Source organism: Tribolium madens, unplaced genomic scaffold (genome assembly GCF_015345945.1).
Source record: "Tribolium madens isolate multiple individuals breed KSU strain unplaced genomic scaffold, Tmad_KSU_1.1 Scaffold_1;HRSCAF=32;Tcas5.2_LG8, whole genome shotgun sequence".
Taxonomy (NCBI): domain Eukaryota; kingdom Metazoa; phylum Arthropoda; class Insecta; order Coleoptera; family Tenebrionidae; genus Tribolium; species Tribolium madens.
The window spans coordinates 2,729,549-2,757,453 of NW_025400984.1; the positions used below are offsets into that span (position 1 = coordinate 2,729,549).

The window sequence follows — 27,905 nt, forward strand, 5'->3', positions numbered from 1 at the left end:
ATGAGATGCATGTAATAGATAGTTTTCAGTTTCGGTGCATGGCAGAGAAACAGTTGTAGTATTTATAGTATTGTAAATTAGTGTATGTTAAGAGTTGTTAGTGCACGATGCGACATTGCAGGTGTAGAAAGTACATGGGCAGCATGACGAGCAATAAATGGAGCACCGGGGGCAACACGAAGACAACCAACTCACCCCGGCCTTCCAAGGCAGTACGGGGAAGGGTACCTTTCCACAGGCGCTCCCCCGACAGGTTGGTCACTCGCTTCATGGGTGACGGGCTTACACCAGTGTCATTTTTTTTAATATTTTAATTTTTATTTAATGACATAAAATCTCACTCTCATTTAACTAATTATCGGTTAATAACACCATTTCATAGGCCCCCCAAGGTAGTCGGATTAATTCCTAGCTTCATTCATCGGTATCGCCCCCATCCTAACGAATTTTCTACGAGATTTTTAATGTTTCAGATGCTCCGGCTCCTACACGCCTCAAGGGGGTCCACCTTCGTATCCTCGCACCCAAGAATCGGTGGCTATTCCATCGGTGGGAAGTCCCCCATCGGTGGCGCCTTCACCGTTGCCGAATCCTCACTCGCAACCGGCTTCGGTGCCTCCTGGAGACCAAACCATGCCCATGTTGTCGCCCCATCCGCCCACGTTGCTTCCGTCACCTACCGAAAAGACACACACCCCTGATCATCCCCCCAAAAGCGTTGAAAGTACGGCGAATAGTCCTAGTTGTCCAATTGATGCGAAAAACGAACAAGTGACGAACGTAGCGAGTGTTCCCGTGTTGAAACGACCGGTTTTGAGTGTGAAAGAATACGAAAGTTCCTTAGGGGAGGAGGAACAGACTTTGGAAATGCTTTATGATTATTCGACGTTAGAAGCTTGGTAATTGGGTTAAAAAAGTGTTTAAATAATCGGTTTAATGTCTAAATTGTAGGTTGAATCATCCGGTTAAACGGTTCAAACCGGACGGAAAAGAAAACAAAAGGAACAAGTTAGGAAAGTCTGATATTTACTCAATGTACAACCATAATGGAGTCTCAGTAAATAACAACGACGTAACGAACAATTTCAATACCAAAAATCAATTTATTAAGCAAGAAATTAAACAGGAATTGACTGAAAGTGAATCAACGACACCTTTAGGACCTATTCAAAGTCATGGAGTTAAAAGACCTGGAGATCCATACGAATTTGACGAAGAAGGTGCTGGATCGACCTGCATCGATGGGTTTAAAAGAGGTCAAACTGTGGTCAAAGAAGAACCCAAAGACTCGAAAAAAATCAGTACGGGAAACTTATTCACAAGCGAAGGCTTGCAACCGAGTTATAAAGATCTCGAACAGATTTTTGATAACAATTCGGACGATACAAGCAGCGATGAAGCTGTAAGTCATCTATTGATGGTGTTTTTTTTTTAGTTTTAATAATATTTTTTGCAGATTCAGGTCCAAACACCTCCAGGTTCGACAACTTTGAACCACCACGAGGATAACAAAAGACTCTCAGGGCATGGAGGTTGTCCCACAATGGGTTGTTTAAGGCCCGAAGAATTGAGTAAAATGTTCCCAACACCTCCCAGTCTCGAACATAATCCTATTGCGTCGCCTTGCGGTCAAATGGATTTAGCACTGCCAGATTATACGGATTTAGGGATAGTCAGGACCAAACAAGAAATTTATCCTAATATGGGAAGCCCTCCCGAAGAACACATAGATGATTGGACTTATGTTTTCAAGCCTCCTGTTATATGTAAAATGGTGGGTTCGAGTAAATACGCCCCCTTGACGAACCTCCCGAGTCAAAGCCTTCCCGTGGTGACGCTACCTTCGTATTGTGTTTACAAACCATCGTGGATTCAACACGCCGAAAAGCCTCAACAACTCCCATCCACCACTCAACCGATCCCGAATTCAATTCCTAATAACCTCCACCAAAACTCGTTTCCTCCCAGTCCCCTTCATGGTGGTTTTCGTCAACCGCCGCCTCCGTATGAACTTCCGAGTCCGGCAACGTCAACAGCCAGTTCCTATCTTAATAAAAATTTGAATTCGGTTGAACCAGTGGCGACACCGTCAGTGCAACGGACACCCGAAGCGAATTCGCTCGCTTTAAATATACTATTGACAGATACTGCATCGAATATTTTCCGTGATCATAATTTCGATAGTTGTACGTTATGTGTGTGCAATGCGGGTGGAAGAGTTGTTGGTAATATTCGAGGAGCCGATGCGGGAGTGTATTTGATAAGTTCATCCTGTGATAAAACGCATAGTAGTGTTCAACAACCAAGTAGTCCGTTTCCGGGGGCTTGTTTGGGTCAACCGCCCCCTTATGGAAGTATGTTATCACCTCCACATCATCAACAACTGTTAGTCGATGAGGATGGGATTAGATGCAGTTGTGGATTTTCCGCAGTTGTCAATCGGAGATTGGCACATGGAAGTGGACTTTTCTACGAGGATGAGATGGAAATTACCGGAATTGCGGAAGATCCAGGTGAAAAGAAGAAACCATCATTGTTGTCATTTCTCGTTGCTACAAATTCAATTAAACTTGATCCGAGTATAGACCGGGATCAAGTCGATGTACTCCCTCATGGTCTCCTGGAATTAATCCGGGAACAATGCGTCGTAATCCCGAATACAGCAAATGCGTTATGTCGGGCTGCGAGATACGTCTGTAGTAAACCAAACTTTAACAACATCCACGTCCTTGAATACTCTGATAGTAACGAAGTTACGATAATAGCTCTCGAACAAAGCAAAAACATTTTTGATAACCTGCCCGTATGCAAACTTGAAGACTCCTCCAAATCGAAATCGGGGGTCGGTTACGCCGTCCATCGATGGCCCTTCCTACGAGCCAACGGTCCGCAATGCAACCAAGACATCGTCCGGGTCATGCGTTCCCTCCAACCACTCCTCCAGGAAGCCATCCAGAAAAAATGCCAGACCCGTCTCTGGGAAGCCCCCAGTGCCGTCAAAGGCCCCCTCACCTGGCGCCAATTCCATCGACTCGCCGGCCGAGGTACCGACGATCGCTGCGAACCCCAACCCATACCCTCTGTCGTGGTCGGCCACGAAAAAGACTGGCTTTCGGTTTCGCCCTATGCGATCCAACACTGGGAAAGTCTTCTCCTTGAACCGTATTCGTTTGCTCGTGACGTAGCTTACATTGTTGTGGCACCCGATAACGATGCGATTCTCCCACGTGTGAGGACTTTCTTCAAGGAGTTGTCGACGGCGTACGAAATGTGCAAGTTGGGGAGACACAGTCCGATTACGAAGGTTTTGCGAGATGGGATTTTAAGGGTGGGGAAGACGGCCAAAGCGAAGCTGGGAAATGAACCGGTCGAGGAGTGGTTTACGTTGTTGGGTGAAGGGGAAATTACCGATATGTTGAAGTTGTACGCGCAAGTGTGTAAACATCATCTAGCGCCGCATTTGCAACAAGTGCCGATGGATAAAACGCTACTGGATCCGCCACAGGAGAGTAACGATAAGCCAGCGCCGAGTCCCATGCCGCCCCCAAGTACGCCGGATAGCGGGCAGGCGGCGGAGAAAGCGCCGAGTACGCCGAAAAGCGAACAAGGTAAAATACTTTATTTAAATTACAGTATTCTTACCGACAAGGTTTGCAACTTAGATAACTTTTTTTGTAGATTTTTAGCTCTTTTTTTGTTTAACTTTGGAGTAATTCCATGCCAATTTTCGTAATTTGAGATATGTTATAAAACAAAATGAAGTACAGTCGAACAAAGTGAAAATGACGCTTCAATAAACCAGCCCCTGCTGTGGATGCCGACCCTTCTAACCGCATCGTAAATTATCGGATTGCAAACTTGACGTAGTTTCAAGATAAATTCCTCTAGGAGCCGGTTTACAGAAAGCGAAATGAAAATTTAGTTCACAATTATTAAACTAATTCGAATTAAGTCGCCATTTATTTTGCATTGACAAAAGTCAAGTTAAATGAAAATGTAATTTTTTTAATGATAAATTTAACAAACCATTTATTGAAGAAAATTATGCATTAATTATGACATTGACGAAAAACAAATCATTTAATATTTTTTTAACTGTTCCAAAATAAAATTATTTTATAAAATATTTATTTTACATAAAATCAAGTTTAAAACAGAGAAAGCCTATTTCGTACAAAAATTATGTTACTTAATTTAATTTTATTATTAATGCATAATTTTCTTTAAGAACTGGTTTCTGTTAAATTGTGTTTTTATAAAATTAAACGTTTTTATTTAATTTAAAAAAGTATTACAATTATCAAAAAATAAAAGAAGAACTAAAATATTTGAAATAATTTTGCCGTTTTTTTCCTGGTTTAATTAAATAAATAATTTTGATTCGTTTTCAATGACAATTGCAAAACTAATAGAAAACTTAGAGCCGGTTTACAGAACGTGTTAATCGCAATTAAATTTTAAACTTGGAATTTGTCAATGCAAAATAAATTGCAACTTAATTCGAATTAGTTTACCTCATTCTGAATTAAATTTTTTTTCGCTTCTACTCAAAGAATTACACCACTCGTGGTATAGGCACACGTGGAATTAATTTTTCTTCTCGCAAATAAACAATAATTTAATTCATTTGTTGTTTTACATAAAATCTAGTTTAAAATAGAGAAAACCTATTTCGTCAAAAATTATGTTAATTAATTTTATTCAAAAAAGACAGTTAAAAAAAATATTAAGTTAATAATGATTTGTTTTTTCGTCAGTGTCATTATTAATGCATAATTTTCTTTAAGAAATGGTTTGTTAAATTTTTCATTAAAAAAATTCAATATTTTCGTTTAATTAATTTGACGTTTGTCAATGCAAAGTAAATGGCAAATTCGAATTAGTTTAATTCTGAATTACCTAAATTTTAATTTGGCTTTCTGTAAACCGGCTCCAAGAGGAATTTATGTTGAAACTGCAATCCGATAATTTACGACCCTGTCTGCTTGCGGTTAGAAGGGTCGGCATCCAGCAGGGGCTTATTTATTGAGGCGTCATTTTCATTTTGTTCGACTGTACCTCGAAGCAAAAAAAAATATCTTAAGGACAAATCAACATATTGAAATGATATGTTTGTTTATTCAGCGTTTTATTTTGTAATGAAGTTAAACACAACACTACAAAATTTTACACATCTACTCGTATCAGACGTTGATAATTTCTTTAATGTTTGTTTAATTGCTCTGCCTTTTTATTTTATCATTGGGTTTCACTTTGAGTTGAGTCGCAAACCTTTTATAAGTTTATAAAAACTTTGGACTGGTAGTTTCATTATTCTTATACCTTTGTAGATGGAGACGGCATGAAAGAATCTACTCCGCAAGGAGGCTCAAACGCCGAAAGTTCGTACGACGACGACGAACGAGAGGTTCCCTCCGTCGTGGTTTACCTTGTCGAACCCTTCTCGCTAGGTTCGGACCAACCAGAGTTGCAAAGGCTGGCTTGTTTAGCACTTCTTCGTTGCTTTCAATCAGTTCTCGCAGCCGTACCGGAAAACATCCGAAATAACATCAGTGTACAGGTCGGTGTCTTGACCTAATTTAACCGATTTTCGTAATTTATTCCAATTTCCAGATCATATCGTTGGAGAGTATCGTAGAATTGGGTCGAGCTAGAGACCGGACGCGACTCAGCGACCACATGCGCGCCCTCTCATTGAACATTTTCAGCCAATGTCGACGTCTATTGGTCCATACGAATAACGTCAAGTCGTTGACTGGCTTCGGAACGGCTGCCATGGCCGACCTATTTTTAAAGAGCAAAGATGTAATTTTTAAATTACTTTGCTTGTGGTTTTAGTAATTATGTTTTTTTTTTCTAGGACAAAAATCGCGCTGCGTATAAATTGTATACCCCACCGTACATTTTAGCCCCCATGCATGAGAAAATCGAAGCGGTGGAGTCGTTCGGTAAAGGCAGCGGTGACCAAGCCTCCGTCCTCTATCTCAGTTACTGTCTCTCTGAAGATCAAAGTTGGCTATTGGCCGTCGCGACGGACGAACGTGGCGAAATTTTCGAAACTATCACAATCAATATAGACATACCAAATCGTAGTCGGCGGAAAAAAGCATCAGCACGTCGTATCGGCCTTGAAAAATTGATGAATTTTATTTTGGGTGTAATGTCGCAAAGTGTACGACCTTGGAGACTTGTTGTAGGCCGACTCGGACGGATCGGTCATGGCGAATTGAAAGGCTGGAGTTGGTTGTTGAGCAGAAAGAATCTATTAAATGCGTCGAAAAATCTCAAAGAGATTTGTAATCAATGTTCGTTGATGTATCCGAGTTCAGTTCCGTGTATTTTGAGTGCTTGTCTTGTGAGCCTCGAACCGGATTCGGTGCTAAGACTCATGCCCGATCAATTCACCCCCGACGAGAGGTTCAGTCAAATCAGTGTGAATTCGCAACTTTCGACACCGCAAGACGTCAGCTGTACGCATATTTTGGTGTTTCCCACCAGTGCGACGACGCAGTCGACGCAAACAACTTTCCAGGAACAACACATAACACCCGAATTGGGCGATGACGAGCTTTTCGGTGCTTTCACCGCTGAAGACATGACGGAAGGTATTGATGGCATGAATGACTTCAGCGATATTTTCAATTGGACGGATACGGGTCCCGGTGGCGGGCAAAGCCCCACGGGAAGTCCGAGAAGGGAAGAGTCGGGTCCGGGAAGTCCTAACTGCGGGGTGAATAACGGAAGACAGGGAAGTCCGTTTCATTGCGGAGCGACGAATTCCAAAGGGAACGAACAGCTGGAGGAGGTGGGGACGTTGTTGCAACAACCGTTGGCGTTGGGGTATTATGTGTCGACGGCGCCGACGGGTCGCATGCCGAAGTGGTTCTGGGCGTCGTGTCCACATCTCGAAGGGATCTGTCCGGCGTTTCTGAAAAACGCTTTGCATTTGCACAGTCCGAGTATACAGCAGAGTTCAGATGATTTGTTTCAGCAAGCGGCGGTTACGTCGCATCCGCTGGATTCGCAGTATACTACCGATGTTTTAAGGTGAGTGGAAAAATCCAATCTGTTACCACCCTCCGTTATCTGATTGTTTCAGATACGTACTTGAAGGCTACAATGCTCTGTCTTGGCTAGCGCTGGATTCGAACACTAAGGACCGATTATCTTGTTTGCCTGTGCACATGCAGGTCTTACTGCAGTTATATCATACCACAGCAGCGCTTTTGTAAACCACTGAACTAGTTGGTGCTTTAATTTTCGTCAAGTTGTTGTCTCTGAATATCGATTTTTATAATTCTGTCCCTTGTTAAGTTTTTTTTACTAGTATCGTGACGCGGTAATTGAATAGAATACTCATCGTGACGTAGATTTTACGAATTAACTTTTTTGTTGTGTAACAATGCCAATATCCCTTTTTAATTAAGTGTACAAACAAGAAAAATTGTGATATTTAGAGGTTAATTTAAGAGTAATCCAATAATAAAAAAAGAAACGCCGAAAGTTTAATTAACTGCCAGGTACTTCAGTGTTTTGCAAAGTGTGTTATATAGGTTGTTGTTTTATTTGTTGTTAATTTTGCGATTTAAAAATTTTTGAATATTGTAAAGTTGTAAATTATGTACAAGAAATAATTTATTTTTCTGTTGTTGTATATAAACATGTACAAAAAAGTGAAACCGAGATACTTAGACTGATAATAGGCAAATTAACTATCAAAATTTTATGTAGACCACTAATCGACATTTGTTGGTAAATAATCAAACCAAGTTTGCCAAAGACAGATGAAGATGGGACTTTGGGTACAATCGTGTCAATGTACATAAAAAACATTTTAGGACAATTTGTACATAAGAAATACTTAATCAAAAATTTCTGTCAATTTGCTACATTTTACAATAGTCCTAGCAAAATGTTATAACCGATGTACGTATATTAAATGTAATAAATATGTATTTAAAAAAATACTGGGGCCAATGGTTTAAACGTATCTTATAAAACTTGCCTCAGAGGTTTATCACTCGGGTGTTTTGACGGCCTGTGCATGATTTCGTTACCTATTTAGTTGTAGCATTTACTGGCGTATTGGACGAGTCTTACCAACGTACTTAAAAAAAGATCTCATCAACCGTATGTTGGTAATGATTTTTTGTTTCAGTGTCTTTTTTTCACCATACTGTGATTTTGGTTGCTCTGTGGAGTCGGTAATCTGATACAAAAACAACTAACTTTTAACAGTATTTTATCTTTGTAACTTTCTGGCGATTCACTCTTTTACTTACCTTCTTATTATTTATACTTATTTAATTTTTACATAATATATTTTTATTATGAACGGTATAGGACTGTTACTTGTTCAAATAGAGACGTTCAACATTTGTACTGTACATAAATAGCTACTGTTGTATAAGAATATGTCAATTTTAGGGAATTGGGATTTATAGTTAAATAAATTTGTAAATATTTTATTGACATTAGTTGAAATAGTAAATACACATAAAATGTTAATAACTTTATAAATAATTATATACATATAATTAGGTATTATTAATAAATCGCTCCATGAGTATAGCCACTCACTTTCATTTATCCGCTCAAAAACTTATCAAATTATCAACAGTCTGTGACTTCTCCAACATCTGTTTTTGCTCATTTTTCCAGAAATTGAAATCCCGCAAAATCGGCCTTCCGTAAGCATTGTGCAACTCCCGAAACGTAATAGTGATTTTGCTCGCTGGAATCGTCTCTGCGACCTGAGACTCCTCCAACCGAACTAAAAACACCCCTCAGAACCCTCCAAACACACCTTCTCCCTCACTCACCCGAATTGTTACTCGAGCGCAGACTATGCGACCTCTGATGGGGGGTACTTTCCGGCTTATTGAATGGATTGTGTCGCTGCCTCGGCGGGGGCACCGGCGAACTCACCGCTTGTGCCAAGGGCAAGGGGGTCTCTAAAACAACGTAGAATTTGCTCTGTCCGATCTCGTAGTTCTCAATTGGGGCAAAATCCATTTTGACACTGATTCTGATAAGATAAAATTAATACCTTCAATGTCATCCAGCTGACGCTGCAATTCCGCCACCATCAGCTTCATGTAGTCGTATCCAGCACACGCGAGGGCTTTCATCCACTGCTCCATTGACTCCTGGGACTCCGCCCCCAGGATGTAGCTCCGATTGTTAGCCCCGTGAAACACGATTTTGAACGTGAATTGCTCATCGTCTTCTTCCAGTTCTACAAAACTTCGACGATTACACTACTTTGGAGCGAAATTTACGTACCAATCGTGCACCCCTCGAGAATTATCACCCCCACGGGCTCCTTGTCACCCTTCTTGTCAAAATAAAATAAAAGGTTCCCTTTCAGGATGAAATAGCGGCGCTGAAAATTACGGTTCACTTCACCCCTTTTGTTTAAATAACCTTCCCGATCGACGGGGGTCGCCGAAATGGCATAAGTACACAAATTTTTCTCGTTTATTTTCATTATTTACAAGAGCACAGGTTAGGTTTTCAGAAAGTGATAGTGGGGCCACCACAACAAAATGAAATATCACTAGTTGTCATAGCAACTGATTTAATTGTTTTGCAACAATTTTTGAATTGGTATCCATTATTTTTTTAATTTTTACGTGATTTTGTTGCTTAGGACCACTAGCAATTTTTGTTTTATTTCTTTTTACTGAAAACATTTTTAAGTAGTCTAAAATGTGTATATAACTGTTTAACCACTGTGGTTTAACTCAGATTATTATATGCCTAGTTTTCGCACATTATTCTATTTTCTATGCATTTTTTTCAACAAAAACCGGTTTTTCTACCAAAACATCAAAAACAACGTTGAATTTGACTTTTTACCCTTATTTTTAACCCCTAACTTCTAACTCAGATTTTCCCAAATCATCAATTTTTTTAGGAAAATGAGTCGATTTTCAAGTTTTAGTCGTTGAAGTTTGTTGAGTTTGAAAAACAACCCATTGAGGTCTGTTCAAAACCACAAAAATTGAGAAAATGACCTGTTTTTAATCCATTTTAGCTACTGAAACATCAATTTTTTATGGAAACTACACTATTTCTTATCCCCTTTTTATAAATGTGAGCCAGATTTTCATGCTAAAAATAAAGAAAACTGCTGTTTTGTAAAGATTTCTTTAAAAACGTAAGCCAGACGTAACAACTGAATCTGTGGTTTTTGTTGAAAAAAATGCATAGAAAATAGAAAAATGACTAAGAAAACTAAGCATAATAATCTGAGTTAAAAAGTTACACATATAAGACTACTTTTTTAAAACTTTGACAGGTCAGATTTGTGTCAAAAAATGACGGCGGGGCCACTACAAGAAAGTGAAATACTACTAGTTGTCATGGCAACTGCGATTCAATCGTTTTGCCATTTTTGAATTGGTGTTTAAAGATGCCGCTTTTTGGCAGTAAATTCGCCCCAAAACAGCCCCCTTTGCGCAAATTTGCAAGTAATGTGAGCGATGATTTGGATGAGTTAGTGTCGGGGCAAAGAATCGTTCAAGTGCGGCTGGGATCTCAGGAATTGGTTTTCGAGAACGGCGACTGGATTCCCGGTAAAACTATGACAGAAATTGATTTATGAATATAATTTTCGGTTTTTGTAGAAAGTGGCGAGAGAGGAACAGCTCATAAATCGAATCAGAAGCTGCGAAAAAAGATTCAAGAATTGCAAGAAGAGAATAATATGCTTCGATTGAAATATACAGTGATGCTAAATATGGTTGTTTTTGCGAAATTTTGCTAAATTTGATTAATTGTGGGTTTTAGTTGACGCAGAGCACAGCTGAGGGACACTTACAAGAAAAAGAATTAGAAAAGTTAAGAAATAAGAAGTGAGAATTTTCACCAGCCATCTTGTGTTAGGTAACTTGACTCAACCAACAATTTTTAACATAAATTTAATTTTTATTCTTAAAATTTATATAAAAATATTTAATTAGGGCACTTATTTCTTGTATGGCCTTCTTGACCACATTTGCCACATTTTCTTTTCGCCCGTGTTTTATTATTGTACGGTGCGCTGCGATTGTTTGTTTTGGGGGCTTTTGTCTTCCAAGCTGGAAATCGGGGGCCGTCTCCGTCATCACCAGGTCCTCCTCCTCCACCACCACCGCCGCCGCCATCATCCCCCTAGTCACAATACGATAAAAAATAAACTAAAAAATAATTCTACCAATACCTCATCCGCCCATTTGAAAAACCCACACCCTTCCCCCAATGGTTTTGGGCAACAGTAAAAGGGGCGTCCTTTATTTGGGCCATCTTTCGACACCGTTCTCCGAGTCGCCGGTAAATCACATCTACATTTAATGACGTCATTTTGAACATTATTCAACGTTGCATTAGCATTTGGCTCGTCTGAAGCCCACAGGAAAAAATCGCAAGTTTGGTTTTTGCATTTGTAGAATTTGCGACCTTTGTTAGGGCCGTCTTTACGTACGGTTAACTGCAAAGGTTCCAAATTACAAGCACACACAATGTCATGATCCGTGTTTGAACGATTTGAGAGCCCTGAAGGACCGGGAGTTGCGGTTGTGGGCCCACTGTCTCGACGAGGATTTGTGTTATTTTGTCCATTATTTAAAGGTCTATTATTATTAGAGTTTGCTTGGTGGTTAATGACAGTTTGGTTATTTTGTGGTACCCCATTTGTTCTTTTAACTGATGAAAGGTTTATGTCCAAAGCCTCCAATACGTTGATATCGCAACCTCCGATACAAATAGTGTTGGGGTTGGGCTCACCAACAAAAATGTTTTGTTTGAATTTCATTTTTACTAATTTTACATTAGGTCCACACTAAAAAAAAAAACGTTTCGTTGTTTTGTTAGAGTTGTTGATTTTCTTCCTTACCTGTGGACAACTTTCATCTAAAACCTCAATGGTCTCCACATTTTGTGGTAACCAAATGGCATTTCGACAATCAGGATAGCCCGAACACGAGATGAATTTCCCAGTATTATTTTTCTTGTTCCTGATGATCATATCGTTTCCACATTTGGGACATTTCAAAACTGGTCTAACTTGGACATTTTCATACTGCTCATCCTCAACGATTTGGGGCCGATCAGCCAGCCGATTGGCCAAACATTCGTCAATTTGTCTCATTCTGTCGACCACTGTTTCAAAAACTGCACGATATTTCCCAATTTGTTCCCTCCTTACAACTTCCGGGTCTTTCAAACCGTCGCAAATCAACTTCAAGTCTTTTTCAAAATCGGCTCGTAAAATCGGTTTAGCCAGACTCACCTCTAAACCGATATTGTTATAACCTTCAACCAAACCCATTCCAAGGGTTCCTGGCACAAAATAAATATTTTCATGAAGACCTACATATTCGCGAGTTTTGATAGTGTCGATATGTTCGGCGTGGGTGGCATCAGTGCCAATTCCGTGTTTTTCCATCAACGCAATTAAATCGGCTTCTGTCAGTAATTTCGGGGGCGCAGTTGAGCCTTCGTACAATTCCAAAACAGTGGGAATGAAAGTGTTGCCTTCTTGGTAACTGTATATCTCTTTCGCGTTCCATTTTTCGTAAATGTACACATCGAGGTAATTTTTTTCCAAGATTATCAGTCCTTTTGCTGTGAATTTTTCCTCAGCGATGTCAGCAGTGACCACAGTTTCAAAACCTCGAGCGTCTTTATGGACACAAGCCAAGAAATGTCGCACGATATATTCATAAACACGTTGCTCGTTTCCGGTTAAATTATTCGAGTATTTTGTTGGGTGTATGGGAGGGTGGGCCTGGTCGGATTTTTTACCTTGTCGCGGGGTGGGCCCCCCTTCGTTCATGACGCGCTGTGCGAAGGCGCCCCAACGTTGATCCTCCTGCTGCAATGTGACCAAATTCGCCAAATTTAATTCCTTGGGAAAGATATTTGTCTCAGTTCGAGGATAACTGATTAAACCTTGGGTGTATAATTTTTCAGCGATTTTCATGGTGTCTTTAGCCGTGATTTTGAGTTTTCTTGAGACAGTTTTCTCCATTTCGATGGTGTCAAGAGGCAGAGGTCTCCACTTACTTTTGGGTTTACCTTCGACTTTTTCAACGGTTGCAGTTGGAGATTCTTTGCAAATGTCTAAAATTGCCTCGCAGGCGTTTTTGTCGAAAAGGCGGTCCCTTTTCCAGGTGAATTCGGTCGTTATTTCCCCGACAGTGTGACTCACTGAAATGACAATGCAGTAAAAAGTCCCAAAATTGTTTTACCAACTTTTTATTTTCCAAAACTGTTCTGGAATAAAATCCTCAATGGCTTGGTACCTTTCTACCACAAATCCCAGCGTGGGGAATTGACAAGACCCATAACTTATCAATTTATCGGCAAGTTTCTGGGGAAACACTCGTTGTAGTCTTAAAGTTTGTAGTCGAGTGAAAGCAGCCCCTGTTTTATTACGTTTCATCAATTAATTACTCACTATTAAAAAACCGACCTGTTCTTAAATCCAACTCCTGCCTGACATCAACCGCATCACTTACATTTTTATTAGGCTGTCCTAACGTATTTAAAGCTCTGAATATCGAAGCAGCGGTAATTTCAGAAAACTTTGCGCGATAAATCCTCAAATTTGGTTTAATGTCACTACAAACCTTGATTATTTCAAAACCGATATTTTCACCTTCACGATCACAATCAGTCCAGATTATTAACCCTCCACAGGACCTAATTTCACGCTCTAAAGTCCTCTACAAGTGAAATTAGTACAAAAAAATTGGAAATGCAGAATCAGTAACCTTAATTTTTTGGTAATCTTCCGGACATACTTTAACGACCGGCGCGTCGAATAATGCAACAGGATTACACGACCTCCAATTACGAAAACTGAGCCCGAATTCGTAATTCAATAAATGTCCTGAAACTGAAGTCATTACCATGTGAGCTTGTTGACCCATTACAGTCGTGTCGAATTCGTAGATTTTGTTGTAAGGGGAAAAGCCTTCACGCTGCAATTTTCTCATTACGTGAAACTCGTCACGGAGCATTTACGTACCCTCTGTGAAGCCCCCCGAGATAGAATCGCGGCGATATTTTTGGCGGCATCGTTTTTCTCGGCCACATTTAGATATCTCATGATTGATGGACTTGTCCTAGTACTACAGAATCTTGCACTTACATTTAATATTGAGGAAATTAATGAAAATCCCATTTAACATACTTTTTACATTTTTCAGGAAAATAACAAATTCGAATTGTGACGTTTGACAGCAGCAGCAGCCATGTTGTGGTAAACTTGGCAAAACGAAAGTCCCCAGACACGTGGATGTGGCTAAAGTGCCAACAAATTAATCTCAAATATTAATATCATAGGCGTGCACACAGAGAGGGTCAAGGGAACCTCTAATGGGCCAAGGATGCTTATGATTTTTAAATAATTTTTACGTTATTTCATATTTTTGTTGGCCTCCTCTTAATGGGAGATCCTGTGCACGCTTATTAGTATCGAATAAAAAGCAGAGTGAACTAAAAAATGGATTTATTGCATGTTTATATTTGTCGACAAATTACAAAAAATATGAAAATATATACAGATTTTGTCATACCAGCTACATAGTATGTACAAAAAGCCTTAACATTACGATTACGATAATAGAACGGCCACCCACATTTGTCAATAAGTCGAATAACGTGAGATCAGTCTCAAAGAAATTTGTATAAAACTACAAACAATCACTTAATACTAAGTACTGGCTGTATATAAAAACGTACATCAACACTGACTAGCAAAATCAATTTACAAAAAAGAAATAATCAACAAAAAAACGCTTATTTTATTCCTCCTCATATCATAAATAGGTCGTATAAGTCTCTGTGATCACGCACCGTTACACCATTGTCACATTCCGTCTCTTCTTATCACCACTGTTAACTGATGAAAGCGATCCTTGAAGACTGGGGTTAAAAGGACCTAAAGCTTCATTCCGTGTTTGGTACATGTGGTGTCCTTGGTTATTACCTTGATGTACCCCATATATGGTGTAATTGGCGGGATAACCGTTTGAATTAAAAGCGGGAAGTGGCGGAACCGGTGGTGGGATATGGTGCTGGTTCGGGTAATGCCCATTCAAACTCATATGGTCCACATTTTGACCGTTTAGTGACATGTGGTCGCCTTGAGGGTTCATCATGAGGTCCTGATGGGGATTGACTTGATCGTCCATATTTTCCATGGGACTGTGACGGCGTTCGTGCTCATGTAACAATTGAGACGCGCTCCACGAATTGTAAGGACTCAAAGTGTGACCGTTCCGGTTTAGAGTACTGTTAGAAATAACGCTCAATCCTTGATAACCTTGATTCGGTGTCCCTAAATCCCTTTGTTGGTAATGGACCATTTGTTGTTGTTTCAATTCTTCGATCAATTGTTGTTCCTGTTGGTTCACCAAAGAGTATCGTTTTTTCTGCTCCTCCTCATACTCATCTTGAATCGGGACACCGATTTGGTGTGGATCGGGCAAATCCGTGACATAGTGTTGATTCTGAGGCACATTTTGAGGACTACTAGGTACTATAGTGATGGTCGAACTCAATTTATCATTTTTGATTGAATTATTCGACTTTTTATGCGAATTTCTCGCATCGCGTCTTTTGATCACGCAAAAGTAACAATAGACGATCAAGAGAATCACCAATAGAATGAAACCTATAACAATGGGGAGGATCAATTCAAGACCCACACCCATAGTTTTTTCGATACTGGGACGTACTGGATCGACTCCCACCGAATTTGCGTTACTATTCGACCAAAACGGATGATCATTGCTCGAATAAGTTGGCGGTACAGTTGGCGGTGGAGGCGGCGATGGGACTAAAACACGGATCCAGTTGGAAACTGGACTACTATTTTCGGGCCAAGATTTCGGGTAGGCTTTTATTGCAAAATAGAGTGGTTTATCCAACAAATCCCGATTTTGGGACATGTCGAGGGTGTAAGTTGTTTCAGACCCAGGTGGTAGGGGAAAAGGTTGAGCATTATCCCATTCTGTGGCTTTTGTTTCAAAACCATCAATGATATCTTGGATGGAATTTGCGTATTTTATTTCATATCGTGATACTGTTTGACCGCCTAAATCGGGTGAGGTCCAAATAAGACGAGCTTTCATGTCTTCGGGGACTACTTGAGCTTTCAAATCGCCGATTCGGCCACTAGAGGTCGCATCTGCCGCTGAGATGTCTTCAGCGGTTATCATTAGAGTTTTCTTCGGGAGGACACGTTGGAATGGTGAGACGGGGGTGACCCCAGGGGAGGAAATCGATGATCCACAACATGGTTTATTATCTGCAGCAAAATTTTGCATCAGTACTATAAAAAAGAAATGAGTATAGTAAAATCGTTTTTCTAACATCTACTAAAAATTCTATAGTTTTAAGTTAAATGCGGTATTGTTAAGAGTAAACCAGAGGGTAAACAAATAATAAATTAGTGGAACCCACCCGGACCCTGAAACAGGTCAGTTTTTAACAGGGCCGGATTACTTACTTTCTTTTATCTAAAATACTTGAAATGTTTTAATAGTTTTGTTATAGTTGTTATTAAAGTCAAGTATTTTAAGAAATTTAAAAAAGCTAGGTGGTTATTAACAAGCTATTATTAAATAAAGCTGACTTTTTTTAATAGCTTGGAAAACTCTACCACTACGTTAGTTTAAAATACGGCCCTGTTTTATTCCAGTGGGTGCAGCAACACTTGCAACGTGCCATTTATGGAAGGTTACAAATTCAAGCCATTGTTTGGTTAATCCCTTATAATATGTCATAAAATTTTTAGTGGGTCTTAGGAAAACGATTTTACTTTAATTGTTTTTTTCTTACCATCAAACTCTCCGGATTCCGTCCACGTGTACGCCGTATTCCCGTTATCGTTGATCGTGACTTCAAAATTATACAACCCTTGTCCACTATCCTCGACATTAAAATACCTCGTGTAGACTCCATCGCCTTTGGTGATGTCCGGATCCCCGGAGCCGGTGTCCAACAACTCGAAACTTTTCTTATGCGGGTACGAGCCGTTAATTTCCGGTTTGGTTACCGTGACTTCGACTTTGGCGCCCAGTACGGGAATCTCCCCTTTTTTCACTTCAACCAAAAGAATCAAAGGACCGTTATCTTGATTTCTGTGCGTCCAAAATCTGGCTCTGACGACGGGCGCGGTGGGGGAGATCGGTGTCGCAGTAACTTGGAGGAAATGAGGTTGAGGGTTTCCGGGGTATGGCTCGACGACATACGTCCAAGTACCGCTTTCGGTAATATTTGCAGTCAAACCGATCATTTTGAAATCAATGTATTTGTCCGTGCGCTCGGTGAAGACTTGATGGGAGGGACTTATGAGTTTAAAGCTTTTGATGAGAGGCGTAACGGAATTATGGGTGAAAAAGGTGAATTGAGAAGGTTTGCCCATTGTGGAGTCGAGCATAAAACTCCCGGTGATGGAGCTGCGACCGTCGTCGGTGATTTGCCGCCGGTGGATTTCCATAGGGAGGTCTGAAGGGCTACCAGAATAAAAGTTTTGGACGATGTCGTAGAGGACGTTTTGGAGTTCGAAATAAGTTGAGAGAAGAGTGGTTTCGACGTTTAGTTTGCGTTCGAAAACTGTATAAGACACTCCACCCGTTTCTTCTGCGAGTCGGTTTAAAAGATTTGCGCGCATTATTGTAGGATAATTGATTGTGGCAATTTTGATTTTGGATTTTTTTACTTTTTCCATCGTTTTGTTGACATCTTCAAACGAGTCGATTCCTGCAGCGATTATCACAATGACGTTATTCGCCGGACCGTTTATTTTCGTCTGGTCGTTTAACATTTCAACGGCGTCTTTAATCGCACAGTTGAGACAACCAGCGCGTAAAATATCGCTCGGAGTGTACGGAATTTTCGAATAAAATTTATCAGTTTCGTCTTTCTTGCTATTTTTCACGGATACAATATTGAATACTTTCTTTGATGATTCTTCGGCTAGAACCAAACCGACTTCGGCGTTATCGGGTAAAATATTCAAGGCCCAATATCTTAACGCCAGTCTTAGGTAATTCCAAGATTCTCGTTGCATCATATCTTTGGTACTCTCCAAAACAAAGACGTAACGCGTCAAATTTTGTTTCTTGTACGTGATTTTAATCGAAGTGTCAATCAACTGATTACTATTGACGTTATTAATGAGACTATTAGCACTAAAATCTGAATGTTTCAAAACCACATCTAAGACACTTCGTCTTTGACACATCGAATTGTGTTTAGTGGGGGCATAACGATCGTGATTACCATCATCACAAAACATCGACACTTGTGGTGCTTCGGCGGCAAACATGATCGAACTTCGAGCCTTTTCATCGACCATTTTAGACGTGTTGTAGGCAACATTTGCCCCCGACGTACAAATTCTGTAACAATTTCATTAGTAAAAAATTAAAAAAAAAATAGTAAATGACATACCCATTATCACTTATCGGCAAATCCGAACATCCAGTCGCTTTCGCTTGTTTATTCTGATCATCGTAGAAACACATAGGGTAAATCGGGTCATTGTAGTACCCCTGCTCGTCGAAGACCCCATACCGATACTTCGCAAACTCCTTCACCAACGACCTCGCCACGGAGGCATCTCTTTGCATCAAACTTTCATACGCTAGATATATTTGATCACCCGGTTCGCCACAACCTAACGATTGCTGCGTGAAAACCCTTCCTCGGGCCGGTCCACGTGGCAACACCGTCACATCGGGGGTTTCACCCGAACCGGAAATGACAGTTGAGGATGCGCAAGAATCCGGCCATGTTGGCGGAAGCAAGACAGTTGCCGAGCGTAGAAAAGCCCTACTGTCGAGGGCGGAGAACAGATATTGAGACGCACTTGTAAGAGTTTCCTGAAAATGAAAAAAAAAAAGATAAGTCGATGGAAACAAGGCGCGCGCGAGGTCGTGTGAAATGCTATTTGCATCATCTTGTATCTCTAACCTACTTTCAATTTCGAGAAAACGCATCTTCATTGGCGGTGTTGTAACCAAACTAAAAGGCCAATTCGAAAGAAAATGCAGAATAGTTTATTCTGGTGAGTAATAGATACTTTGATGTGCCCCCTCGCTAATCAGGAATGCAAGACTATGTAGTGCATAGTGATAAACCTGAGGGTCTTAATTGAATACCAGAGGGTGCATTTCCGGATTTGCATATTCGAGAGCAATAAAAAAGAGCATTGGAGCGATTTACATGTCAAAGGCATAGTTTAGGGAAAGAATTCGCCCTATCGCCAGAAACAAAGGGAGTGGTTATCGGGAATAGAAAGGGAGTGAATGCAGCATCCTCTTTTGATGTGTTAAGACGGCGTCTATCATTCAAGCGGATGTAAATTAACAGTTTAGCTTCTCCTGAGCCGTGAGAACATGAAAGGCGCTTCGTGACTCCAAACGTTAAACTTAAGAAGATGGTAAGAAATAGAAATAAAAAAAACCTCTAAACACATATAAGAGAACGTAAAACGTAAACATACATGCGCATCATCACACAAGTTATAAATACCATCACCGAAGCAATTACGATGGCGAAGAAAACCAGCTTCGAGGTTAACCTTTTGGCCGTTATTAATTTTTTTCTTTGTAATTAAAGGTCGAAGCATCCTTTCCAATTTCGCTGTAGAGAAATAAAAATCTGTGTGCATTATAGAGGCTCTTTTATTCTATAATACCTGTATGTATTCAATTAGTGTGAAGAGACCTTAATTACCGGAATGTATGACGTCTATTATACTTCAAGAGTGCCGTTAGACAAACGTTTCGTTGTCTCCTTTATGGAAAATGACACACCCACACCAAGCCGAATTTCGTTATGTAATGATAAGGATTTTTATAATTACGTATTGTGATCGTGATGGCCTAGAAATTCCGTGTGTTGTATGAAGACTTTCACATTGGATGCTGAGTCGCCCTTTTACCTTTAAGAGATGATGCGCGCGATATCCGATTATAACATTTGTTATGTAACAATGCCACGACCCACTTAAAGATTTTGAAAAAAATCGTAATTTCAGGTGATTAGTGCAAACACGAGTTCTCATTAATTATAAAATATTAATAACAATACCAAGAAAAGAGGAGAAATTCTTCTCATTCGCGACGCGGTTCAAAGACCTCGGCCGAGCTTTTCCACCCATAAATACCAAAAATTTTCAAATATTTGAATAAACGTCCGAAATTTCGTAATGTGATGATAATAACAGCTTCCCAACAATTACAATTAAGAACAAATGTCCAAAATGAGAACAATTATCGCAAGAATGTAAAACCTAATGTTCCTCCAAATCTTCTCATGTTATTATATTGCAATTATCGTACAAAAGACAACGTAAGATCGGTTCATTACGATGCCTCATTTACAATTCAAATCCATGAATAATTTAGGTTAACAAAAAACCTTCCGAAAAAATAATTATCATAGTACATAAATCAGAACATTTGCCGAACTCGGAGTCAATAATTATTGTACTTTAAAACAAAACCAGTAAATAACGTAAGTAATGAATATTTTCCACGAATAACAACGCGAATGTAATTAGTGATTACCATAATTATGAATATTTGAATGTATAATTCATTGCACTGCTATAAAAACACCCACACCGGCGATGGAAACACCTAGTCGCCAAAAAATATGTGGTTTATTGCAATTCTTTAGTTAAGATGTTTCATTTACATTTCTTTACTAATGACTCACCTTAGGTCAACTTATTAGGAAGTAACTGTAATTATTGTATTGTGTAATCAAGGTATTCAAATTTAATTGTGGCTACTTTCGCAATAAAAATACATAATTAAAAACGTGCGTTTTATTTGCTCCCTTGAACATGAAACAGCAATTCGAAACAAATATTAAGTAAATGGCCATTAAATCACTTCAAAGAAATATTTTGTGAGCCAATTTTCTGTGCCCTATGGGTGTGAAGTAGGAAGAATTTCGTTTGTGACCTTTAGCAATAATTAAGTCACGAATCAAATCAACACAATGACAGAACAACAAAAATGCAAATTAAGGTAGAGGTCACATCTTTCTTGAAGAAAATCACCTTTCTGGACCACCCAATCGGAGAAAAATATTTATTCTTTAAATCACCTACTTTTAGTCGTGTTAAATTCCCTCGGTACTATTGTTGCCGTGTCCCTCATCCATAAATTTATGACGGATTAGAGCAATACTGTTAAAAGACGAGAATCCTGTGAGGCAGACAATTCCTCACCAAAAAATTTCTCACACTTGTGTCGAAAAATCGTGATTCGATCAAGTTGTGAACAAGTCCACCTCGAGGCGATCACGATCCGAATCAAATTGTAAAAATAAATAAAAAACGTGTGTGTGAGAAATGACCGAAACCGAAAGTGTAGTTAAAAATAAGACTTTTTCTGAGATTCGTATGTAATGCCGTTACGGACGCCACTGAGGTCAGAGGTTACACAGCGCGAGCTAACGGGAGATGTAACCAGAAACATGCTCAACGCTTTTTATCGCTTATTATTGGCGAAGAATGGCGATTTGGCGGATTTATGCGTAACTTACCGTTAAGGTCATTAAAGAGATTTGGGGATCGAAGATCGCGACCTTGCGACCCTTTGTATCAAAATTCACATTTTTATAGAAAATAAAGGGTCACAAATGTGACTCATTTATCGCCGAGGGTGCAATTTTCTAAGGTTTCCCAAATCGATGTCCAGTGGCGTGCATTATCGATTTCACGGTACCCCTAGTTCCCACACAATCGTATAAATCTTGATAATTCGTGTAAATTGGTGCAATTGTGTTGTGTGTGGGCAAATCCTTCGATTCTTTTTGTTCGTCAGACTTCCCTTTGCTTTTATCTTAATAACAGTCGAGTTTAAAGTGAGCACTTTTCTATAAAATTACCTGGGATGACTAATCAAAATTTTTAATTTAGATTTTTCCGGCGATTAAGAGTTTTTGTTATGCGGTGTGAACACGTCGAAATTCGATCCGTTGACACTTATAATAATACTTCACCACCAGAAGGTTAATGGTTGACACGTTTTATGATTAAAATCGCGAAAAATTTATTGTTGTCTCAATCTAGCACAGAGGTCACCTCGTCAGGTTGAAGACGTGCTATCGGCCGTCTAAACTTATCGAATTTCTGCAACAGTTGCACTGCATCTCGAACACCTGCCACCCATGAGGCGGTTATAGAAAATTTGAAACTAATTAATTACGAATTGATACTATTTTTTTAATCATGCAATTACCCTAAGGATCTATGATGGTATTTACATAATTTACGATCGGGCCAACGGTGGCTAATTAACCGTCACAAAGCAGGTTCATATATTAAATTATGACAAGTTGTATTGTAAACCAGAAAATACCGATCTTTGTTGTGGAGCTCCGGGCAGCCGCTACCGTGTATACCATTATTCTGCAGGCGAAGCAACAAGAAAAACACCAAGGCGGTCGGCATCGATATTGAATTAGGTTCTGTGGTTATTTTATGTGAACATCAATTCCGTTGCGGTTAAAACTCATTAGACGCTTCTTCCGTGTTGATGGAGAGAGATTTTAACAGCAGGAAAAAGAAACCAAAGCTGCAGGAAAACTCAGTTTTTGGACAGTTTTGAGCAATGGATTCGATTTTTCCGTTGATGATGGTGCAGCGAAGAGCCGTGGGATTGTTTAATCATCCAATATAACCTTGCCGGGCCTCGCCCATCACGACTGCAGGTGTTAACAGATAGACAAACAATCCGTATGTTTATTTTCAATTGTTGAAATTATCACGGTAGCCATGAATTTTTCTTCTTCTTCATCGTCTCACGCATCGTCGAAGTCTCCCAACTCGCATCGTTTTTTAAATCGTATCGAGGATAAATCACGTCGCTCCAGAAACGTGACTTGGACGAGTCACGAAAGTCGAAGAAGCGTCTTCGATTAAAATCGAACTTTAAAACTCTTTTGTTTGGTATTTTCGCATAGGTACTTGTTTATGTGAAAGAAGAGAGAATGTCAAGGGAATGGCACCGCGCGGTGCCATCTTGGAAAATGAATTATTGCAATGCTCATCCTTGGATGATAATTATGCAGACTTGCATTCTCCTAATAGGCGAATCGTAAATTGCCGGTATTATTGCATTGCATTGCGCTTATTTGTTATTAAAATTACGACGAGGCATAAACATTGCGTCATTATTATTTTTTAAATCTCTGGCGATGTACACACGGCAATTTTTTACCGACCTTCAAGGTAAAAACGTGACCATCTGAAAACACCTCAGGTAATCGACAATGAAAATTCAACGCTTTTTAAATTCTTAAATTAAGAACCTCAAGCATGTGCAAGAAATTTCCCAAATTATCACGTGCGTGACCTTTTCGGGCGATTTGTCGATTCTTGAAAAATTCAAGCGTGAAAACAGATTAAATAATTCTTGCACCCATTCATTGTTTCAGTTACGTTGTTGTAAATTATTTAATTCGGAAACCTCTTCGTAAAACGCTTTAATTAACACGAAGAATGAGGTAACAATTTTAATGATAATATGAAACTACTGTTCTTAATTTTTACGTCTAGATTCAGTTGCCCAATAAAAAGCATTTCAGCTCTAATTAATTCAAATTTTAGTGTTTTGAGTAAGAAAAGGGGAATTGTTTTATGAACGACATAACTGCACGACTCAAACAAATTCAAAAAATAATTTGGTTTTTTTTTTGCAATAGTTTCAGACAAATAAATTTACAGTTCCCGCCAAAAATTATAATACTTTCGATTGGTTTGCAGGAAATGAAAAAATAAAAATTGAGAATTGCAATAACTATAGCTTTATTTATTCATGCAAGAAAACAGAATCTTTCACAAGAATTGTTTAACAATAATTATAAAAACCTAAAATTTCAATTCATTTTTAACCGCGCAACGAAATCACCAACAAGAACCGCAAATTACAGCATCGTTTATTTACAGATTAAAATTATATTTATCAAGAAATTTTAAACAAATCGACGGCAATAACGCGCCTAATTACCAATTCGTAATTTGTTTGTTTATAGCTTCTTCGACAAGTTGACAGTCAATTCGAAGAATGCTCGAACTCCGACAAAAAATTTTAAAACGCTGATTGAATATCTGAATAAGCGGCAGATTATCGCATTAGAAAAACCTTATCGCCTCCTGATTTGCATAACCTCGAACTTCTTGGCTTTCCGCTTGTATATAAAGAGGGTCACACAAAACTGAGTTTACGCTCAAGTAACCAAGTAAAAGTTGAAAATTTGTTCATCAACAATTAGAGTCAATAACCAATCGAACAATAGTGTAAAAACTCTCCCATCAGCCGCAACTTTCAAATCGGATTTACTATTTACAATTGATTACATGGATCCATTTCCTAGTGATTTCACTGAAAAATTCGACCCTCATCGCTATGTGATGCATTATAACACGCATGAAATTACACATTGTTGTGACAAAAGAAAAAATAAATTACGGCCGTTAAAACCGTTTAAAGCTAATCTCGGGTATTTATTCTTGAAAACCATTAAGACACCAAAGTGGTTTGTTATCAAAAGAATTTAAAAGCCTCGAAGGACCCAGACGATTATCGCAAATCCACGAGTAAACACAGGATAATGATAAGAATGTCTTTGATTACGTTCCAGCCGGTTTACAATTTCTTCAATAGACCAAGAATTTTATCACCACCCACTGTTATTGTTTCATAATTAAATATTATACGTCTATGCACATTTTGTAATAAACGAAACATAAACCAATTGCACAAATGAATTTTTTACCTCGAGGTTATCAAGGACGATCCTGCAATCCTTCCGCGGGACACCTTCCGTAATTTTAATCACAAAGTCCTCGTAAGCCCCATTTTTCAATTCAAGCCCTTGTCCCAAAACCACAAACAACAATCCAAAAATGAACCGTTCCATTATTACAAATTATAAAACACTCATTATTTTTTCACTTATTTTCACACTAGAAATTGTGGCGTCTCGACGCTATCGATTGTTGATTGCGCGTTACCTAGACGACGATACGACGGTAACAACAAAATGTTATTTTGAGGTCGGCGTTACGGTCCGGTAATCGAGGTACGTAACCGGAAATCGGGACGACTGAACTCACTAACAGTCGGTAACGAACTGACGGCAAACTCTGGCAGAGGTAGAAAAGAGCGACGAAACAGCTCTACTCCCACTATTTTACGATGCATTCGATGGCCGGTATAGCACGATATCGAGGATGGGTAAGTGAGGTAGCCGGTGCCTCAGGGTGGACGAGGTCTTTAGAGCGGGTCTTCGGGTTGCATAGAGTGCATTCGATCGCGAGATTAAGAAAATTGGAATAATCAAAGACGAGTTTCATTATTCTCGCGGTTGGAGATGAATTTTGAGGAACTAATGGATGTAATCAGATGGGATCTTGCACGGTGGGCAATGAAGATGATACTGATGTAATAATCTAATTGGAAATGCGAATAATAACAAAGGAGGGAATTAATCATTTCTTAAATGGAAATTTGCAATTTCTGCCAATGCTCTCACATATCCCCTATGGATGTATTATGTTATGACCATCATAAATAAAGAAACAAAAATCCTTTTGTGGCTTTTTGCAATAAATTTTGACCTCATTTGTTGTTATTATCACGTGCAATAAAAACAGTTTTTACTTTAATTATCAGTTTGGCCCACATTATGTATTTAGGTGAGTACCTACAGTAAATCAACACCTGTTTTAATTGCAGGTGATTTTTATATTCACTTTTGGAATCTTTAACGTTCTTAAATTACAATTATAAAACAGTATTATTAATTAACTGAGGTAGGCTTTACTGAGACAACCGTACACAAAGTAAAATACGCAATATTCAAATATTTGAAAATCATAGAAAAAAAGTGAGCCACGTATTGCAATTTTTAAATGGTCTGTTATTTTATCTCTTTCTTTATCAAATATAAAATTGTATTCAGCTTACTTTATCTAACAAAATAGGCTTGGAATCCAACTATATATTTACAGGGTGCACCAGAACTCGGGCCCCAGAGAAAAATTTTTCAAGTAAGATAAGATACCAAGAACATGAAAAAAATGTTTATAAAATTTTGACATATATTTTTTGACATTTTTAGATTAGGTCGAGGATTAGGTACTATATTTTTATACCTAGAGAATACACATTTATTCACATATGTATTTATAAGTAATTCAAGAAAAGCAAAGACACTTTTTATAGATAGACAACAAGAGTTAAAGACTATAAGATTTGTGTTGTCTTCAAAATTTTTTCCAACACTAATATTGTAACAGAAATTTTCATAAATAGAGAAACTGTTATCAAGAAATTTGTCAAAATAATGTTAAAATTGACAAAATGCCAAGATAAGAGTGTTGTATGAACTTATAAAATACGTTGCAATTGACGACGTATTTTATATAGAAGAGCGTAGTATGTATTAACATAAAGAGGTAAGCTTAAATGCACCATAAAAAACAGTATAGTCTTTTCATATTAATGTGCATCGAAGTAGTCGTTGAAAGGAATCATGCGAAAATTCAAACAATCCAAAACTCAATCCTCTCTAAAAATGTGTACCCCAGATTATGAGAAAGCAAAAAATAATTAAAGCTAATTAACGTCGGGTGGCAAGCATACAATTTTTTTGTCATTATTGATGTGATTAAATTTGTTCTGAATGACATTAATGACACTATTTGTGTGAATTGGCCTTTAAATGCATTTACAATTTTACAACCTACTTGATGCACATTAATATGAAAAAGAGTATGTAAGATATTACTGACATTAGTGTTTGAAAAAAATAAATAAATACACGAAAACATTTTCTAACAATAACCATAAATAACCATTTTTTTTTCAAAACTACTTCCAACCCTTTGTTAAGTGGTTGAAATCCCAAAAAACATTATAAAACATACGACTGGGCCGTGAAGAATGGCAGCAAATAAATTATTCAGATTTTATTCCAACCAAAACACTAAGCTAAGCTTAGCAAAATTAATAACTATTTTGTATTAAATTCACATTTCTCATTTTTTTTATTAAAAAAAAACAAGAATGGTAAAATCATCACTGTACTTTTTCAAAAATTAAATAAAACAACTAATTCTAATAACAAAAACTGCACTACACTTAATTTGAATTATAAAACTGACAAAACAACATGTGTAACAGAATCCAATACCCATAAGAATATAAAAAAGAAAATAATTATGAGCAGAAGATTAAGAAAACAATGGATTTTCGAATTATATAATATATGTAGCAAGTTTTGATGTTATTGTCTATTTTTGAAACTTGGGAAAAACAAACCTAAGTATGTATAAAATCCTTGCTTATTTTCCCCCAAATTCCCATTAACAACCTCTCCTTTTATTTTGCTTTCCCCTAGTGTCGATGAAATAAACCAGCAGAAAAGCTTAATAAAAACACAAAAGGTTTAAATAAGCTCCGAAATTCTATCAATTATTTACATATTTACAGAGTTTCTACAGATTTATCTCCGAGTGCATCACCTGATGCACATTAAAGTGAAAGATGCATACAACGGCATTTACACGAATCATAATAACCCTCATTACTCTCACGCCTTGAAAAAGATTCATGAAAGGCTAATATGCGACAATTGCACTGTCATTAGTGAGGATAACTCTTTAGTTAAACTTTGTGCACGCAAATTTATTGACTGTAGAAATTACGTTGAAATGTTTGATCAAGCTTAAAGACCGGAAACAACGGTTTTTGCACTAAATAAATTTTAAACAAACGTTGAACAAACTTTTCATCTCCCTTTTTCTATACCTACATTTATAAATATCCACCTGCGGAACTATAAAATTTAAACGCTTCCCAACCCTTCTTTAATAG

General features: G+C 38.4%; 5 protein-coding genes across 6 annotated transcripts in view; 2 read left to right on the top strand and 3 right to left on the bottom strand.

Annotated features, from left to right (window-relative positions):
* Positions 1–8,565, top strand: part of LOC123003575 (mediator of RNA polymerase II transcription subunit 13) — a 28,774-nt gene extending 20,209 nt beyond the window's left edge. The window contains exons 6-13 of one of the 2 annotated variants that reach the window (XM_044396395.1): positions 122–253; positions 474–899; positions 952–1,402; positions 1,457–3,608; positions 5,331–5,560; positions 5,614–5,805; positions 5,861–7,047; positions 7,100–8,565. In XM_044396395.1, coding sequence (XP_044252330.1) covers positions 122–253; positions 474–899; positions 952–1,402; positions 1,457–3,608; positions 5,331–5,560; positions 5,614–5,805; positions 5,861–7,047; positions 7,100–7,232 — 4,903 coding nt within the window. In that variant the 3' untranslated portion in view covers positions 7,233–8,565. The remainder of the gene's footprint in view (positions 1–121; positions 254–473; positions 900–951; positions 1,403–1,456; positions 3,609–5,330; positions 5,561–5,613; positions 5,806–5,860; positions 7,048–7,099) is intronic. The other variant, XM_044396396.1, reaches the window with a different exon arrangement.
* LOC123003578 (sesquipedalian-1) lies at positions 8,450–9,547 on the bottom strand. Its single transcript, XM_044396399.1, has 4 exons — positions 9,286–9,547; positions 9,050–9,238; positions 8,823–8,954; positions 8,450–8,773 (listed from the first exon to the last, which is right to left on the bottom strand). Exons 1-4 carry the CDS (start codon positions 9,488–9,490, stop codon positions 8,595–8,597), a joined length of 705 nt encoding a protein of 234 aa, XP_044252334.1. The 5' UTR covers positions 9,491–9,547; the 3' UTR covers positions 8,450–8,594.
* An 833-nt stretch (positions 9,548–10,380) lies between these two features.
* Positions 10,381–11,117, top strand: LOC123016251 (protein chibby homolog 1-like). The gene is made up of 3 exons (XM_044416524.1): positions 10,381–10,580; positions 10,632–10,747; positions 10,795–11,117. Exons 1-3 carry the CDS (start codon positions 10,418–10,420, stop codon positions 10,861–10,863), a joined length of 348 nt encoding a protein of 115 aa, XP_044272459.1. The 5' UTR covers positions 10,381–10,417; the 3' UTR covers positions 10,864–11,117.
* LOC123016250 (DNA topoisomerase 3-alpha) lies at positions 10,916–14,249 on the bottom strand. Its single transcript, XM_044416523.1, has 7 exons — positions 14,018–14,249; positions 13,761–13,970; positions 13,460–13,712; positions 13,240–13,410; positions 11,879–13,194; positions 11,207–11,824; positions 10,916–11,157 (listed from the first exon to the last, which is right to left on the bottom strand). The coding sequence occupies exons 1-7, from the start codon at positions 14,171–14,173 to the stop codon at positions 10,960–10,962; spliced, it is 2,922 nt and encodes a 973-aa protein (XP_044272458.1). The 5' UTR covers positions 14,174–14,249; the 3' UTR covers positions 10,916–10,959.
* A 234-nt stretch (positions 14,250–14,483) lies between these two features.
* On the bottom strand, positions 14,484–25,163 carry LOC123003921 (calcium-activated chloride channel regulator 4-like). Its single transcript, XM_044396977.1, has 4 exons — positions 24,802–25,163; positions 18,454–18,884; positions 16,837–18,401; positions 14,484–16,303 (listed from the first exon to the last, which is right to left on the bottom strand). Exons 1-4 carry the CDS (start codon positions 24,943–24,945, stop codon positions 14,850–14,852), a joined length of 3,594 nt encoding a protein of 1,197 aa, XP_044252912.1. The 5' UTR covers positions 24,946–25,163; the 3' UTR covers positions 14,484–14,849.
* Positions 25,164–27,905: the final 2,742 nt, after the last annotated feature.

Coding starts and splice junctions, on each gene's coding strand:
- LOC123003578 (XM_044396399.1), bottom strand. CDS start 9,490: ATGAAAATAAACGAGAAAAATTTGTGTACTTATGCCATTTCGGCGACC. Junction 9,239..9,285: donor TCTCGAGGGGTGCACGATTG/GTACGTAAATTT, acceptor GAAGTTTTGTAG/AACTGGAAGAAGACGATGAG. Junction 8,774..8,822: donor GCGCTCGAGTAACAATTCGG/GTGAGTGAGGGA, acceptor GGGTGTTTTTAG/TTCGGTTGGAGGAGTCTCAG.
- LOC123016251 (XM_044416524.1), top strand. CDS start 10,418: ATGCCGCTTTTTGGCAGTAAATTCGCCCCAAAACAGCCCCCTTTGCGC. Junction 10,581..10,631: donor GAACGGCGACTGGATTCCCG/GTAAAACTATGA, acceptor CGGTTTTTGTAG/AAAGTGGCGAGAGAGGAACA. Junction 10,748..10,794: donor ATACAGTGATGCTAAATATG/GTTGTTTTTGCG, acceptor TGTGGGTTTTAG/TTGACGCAGAGCACAGCTGA.
- LOC123016250 (XM_044416523.1), bottom strand. CDS start 14,173: ATGGGATTTTCATTAATTTCCTCAATATTAAATGTAAGTGCAAGATTC. Junction 13,411..13,459: donor GGAGTTGGATTTAAGAACAG/GTCGGTTTTTTA, acceptor GTAATAAAACAG/GGGCTGCTTTCACTCGACTA. Junction 11,825..11,878: donor TAGATGAAAGTTGTCCACAG/GTAAGGAAGAAA, acceptor TTTTTTTTTTAG/TGTGGACCTAATGTAAAATT.
- LOC123003921 (XM_044396977.1), bottom strand. CDS start 24,945: ATGGAACGGTTCATTTTTGGATTGTTGTTTGTGGTTTTGGGACAAGGG. Junction 18,885..24,801: donor TCGTCCTTGATAACCTCGAG/GTAAAAAATTCA, acceptor TTTCATTTTCAG/GAAACTCTTACAAGTGCGTC. Junction 18,402..18,453: donor TTGCCGATAAGTGATAATGG/GTATGTCATTTA, acceptor AAATTGTTACAG/AATTTGTACGTCGGGGGCAA.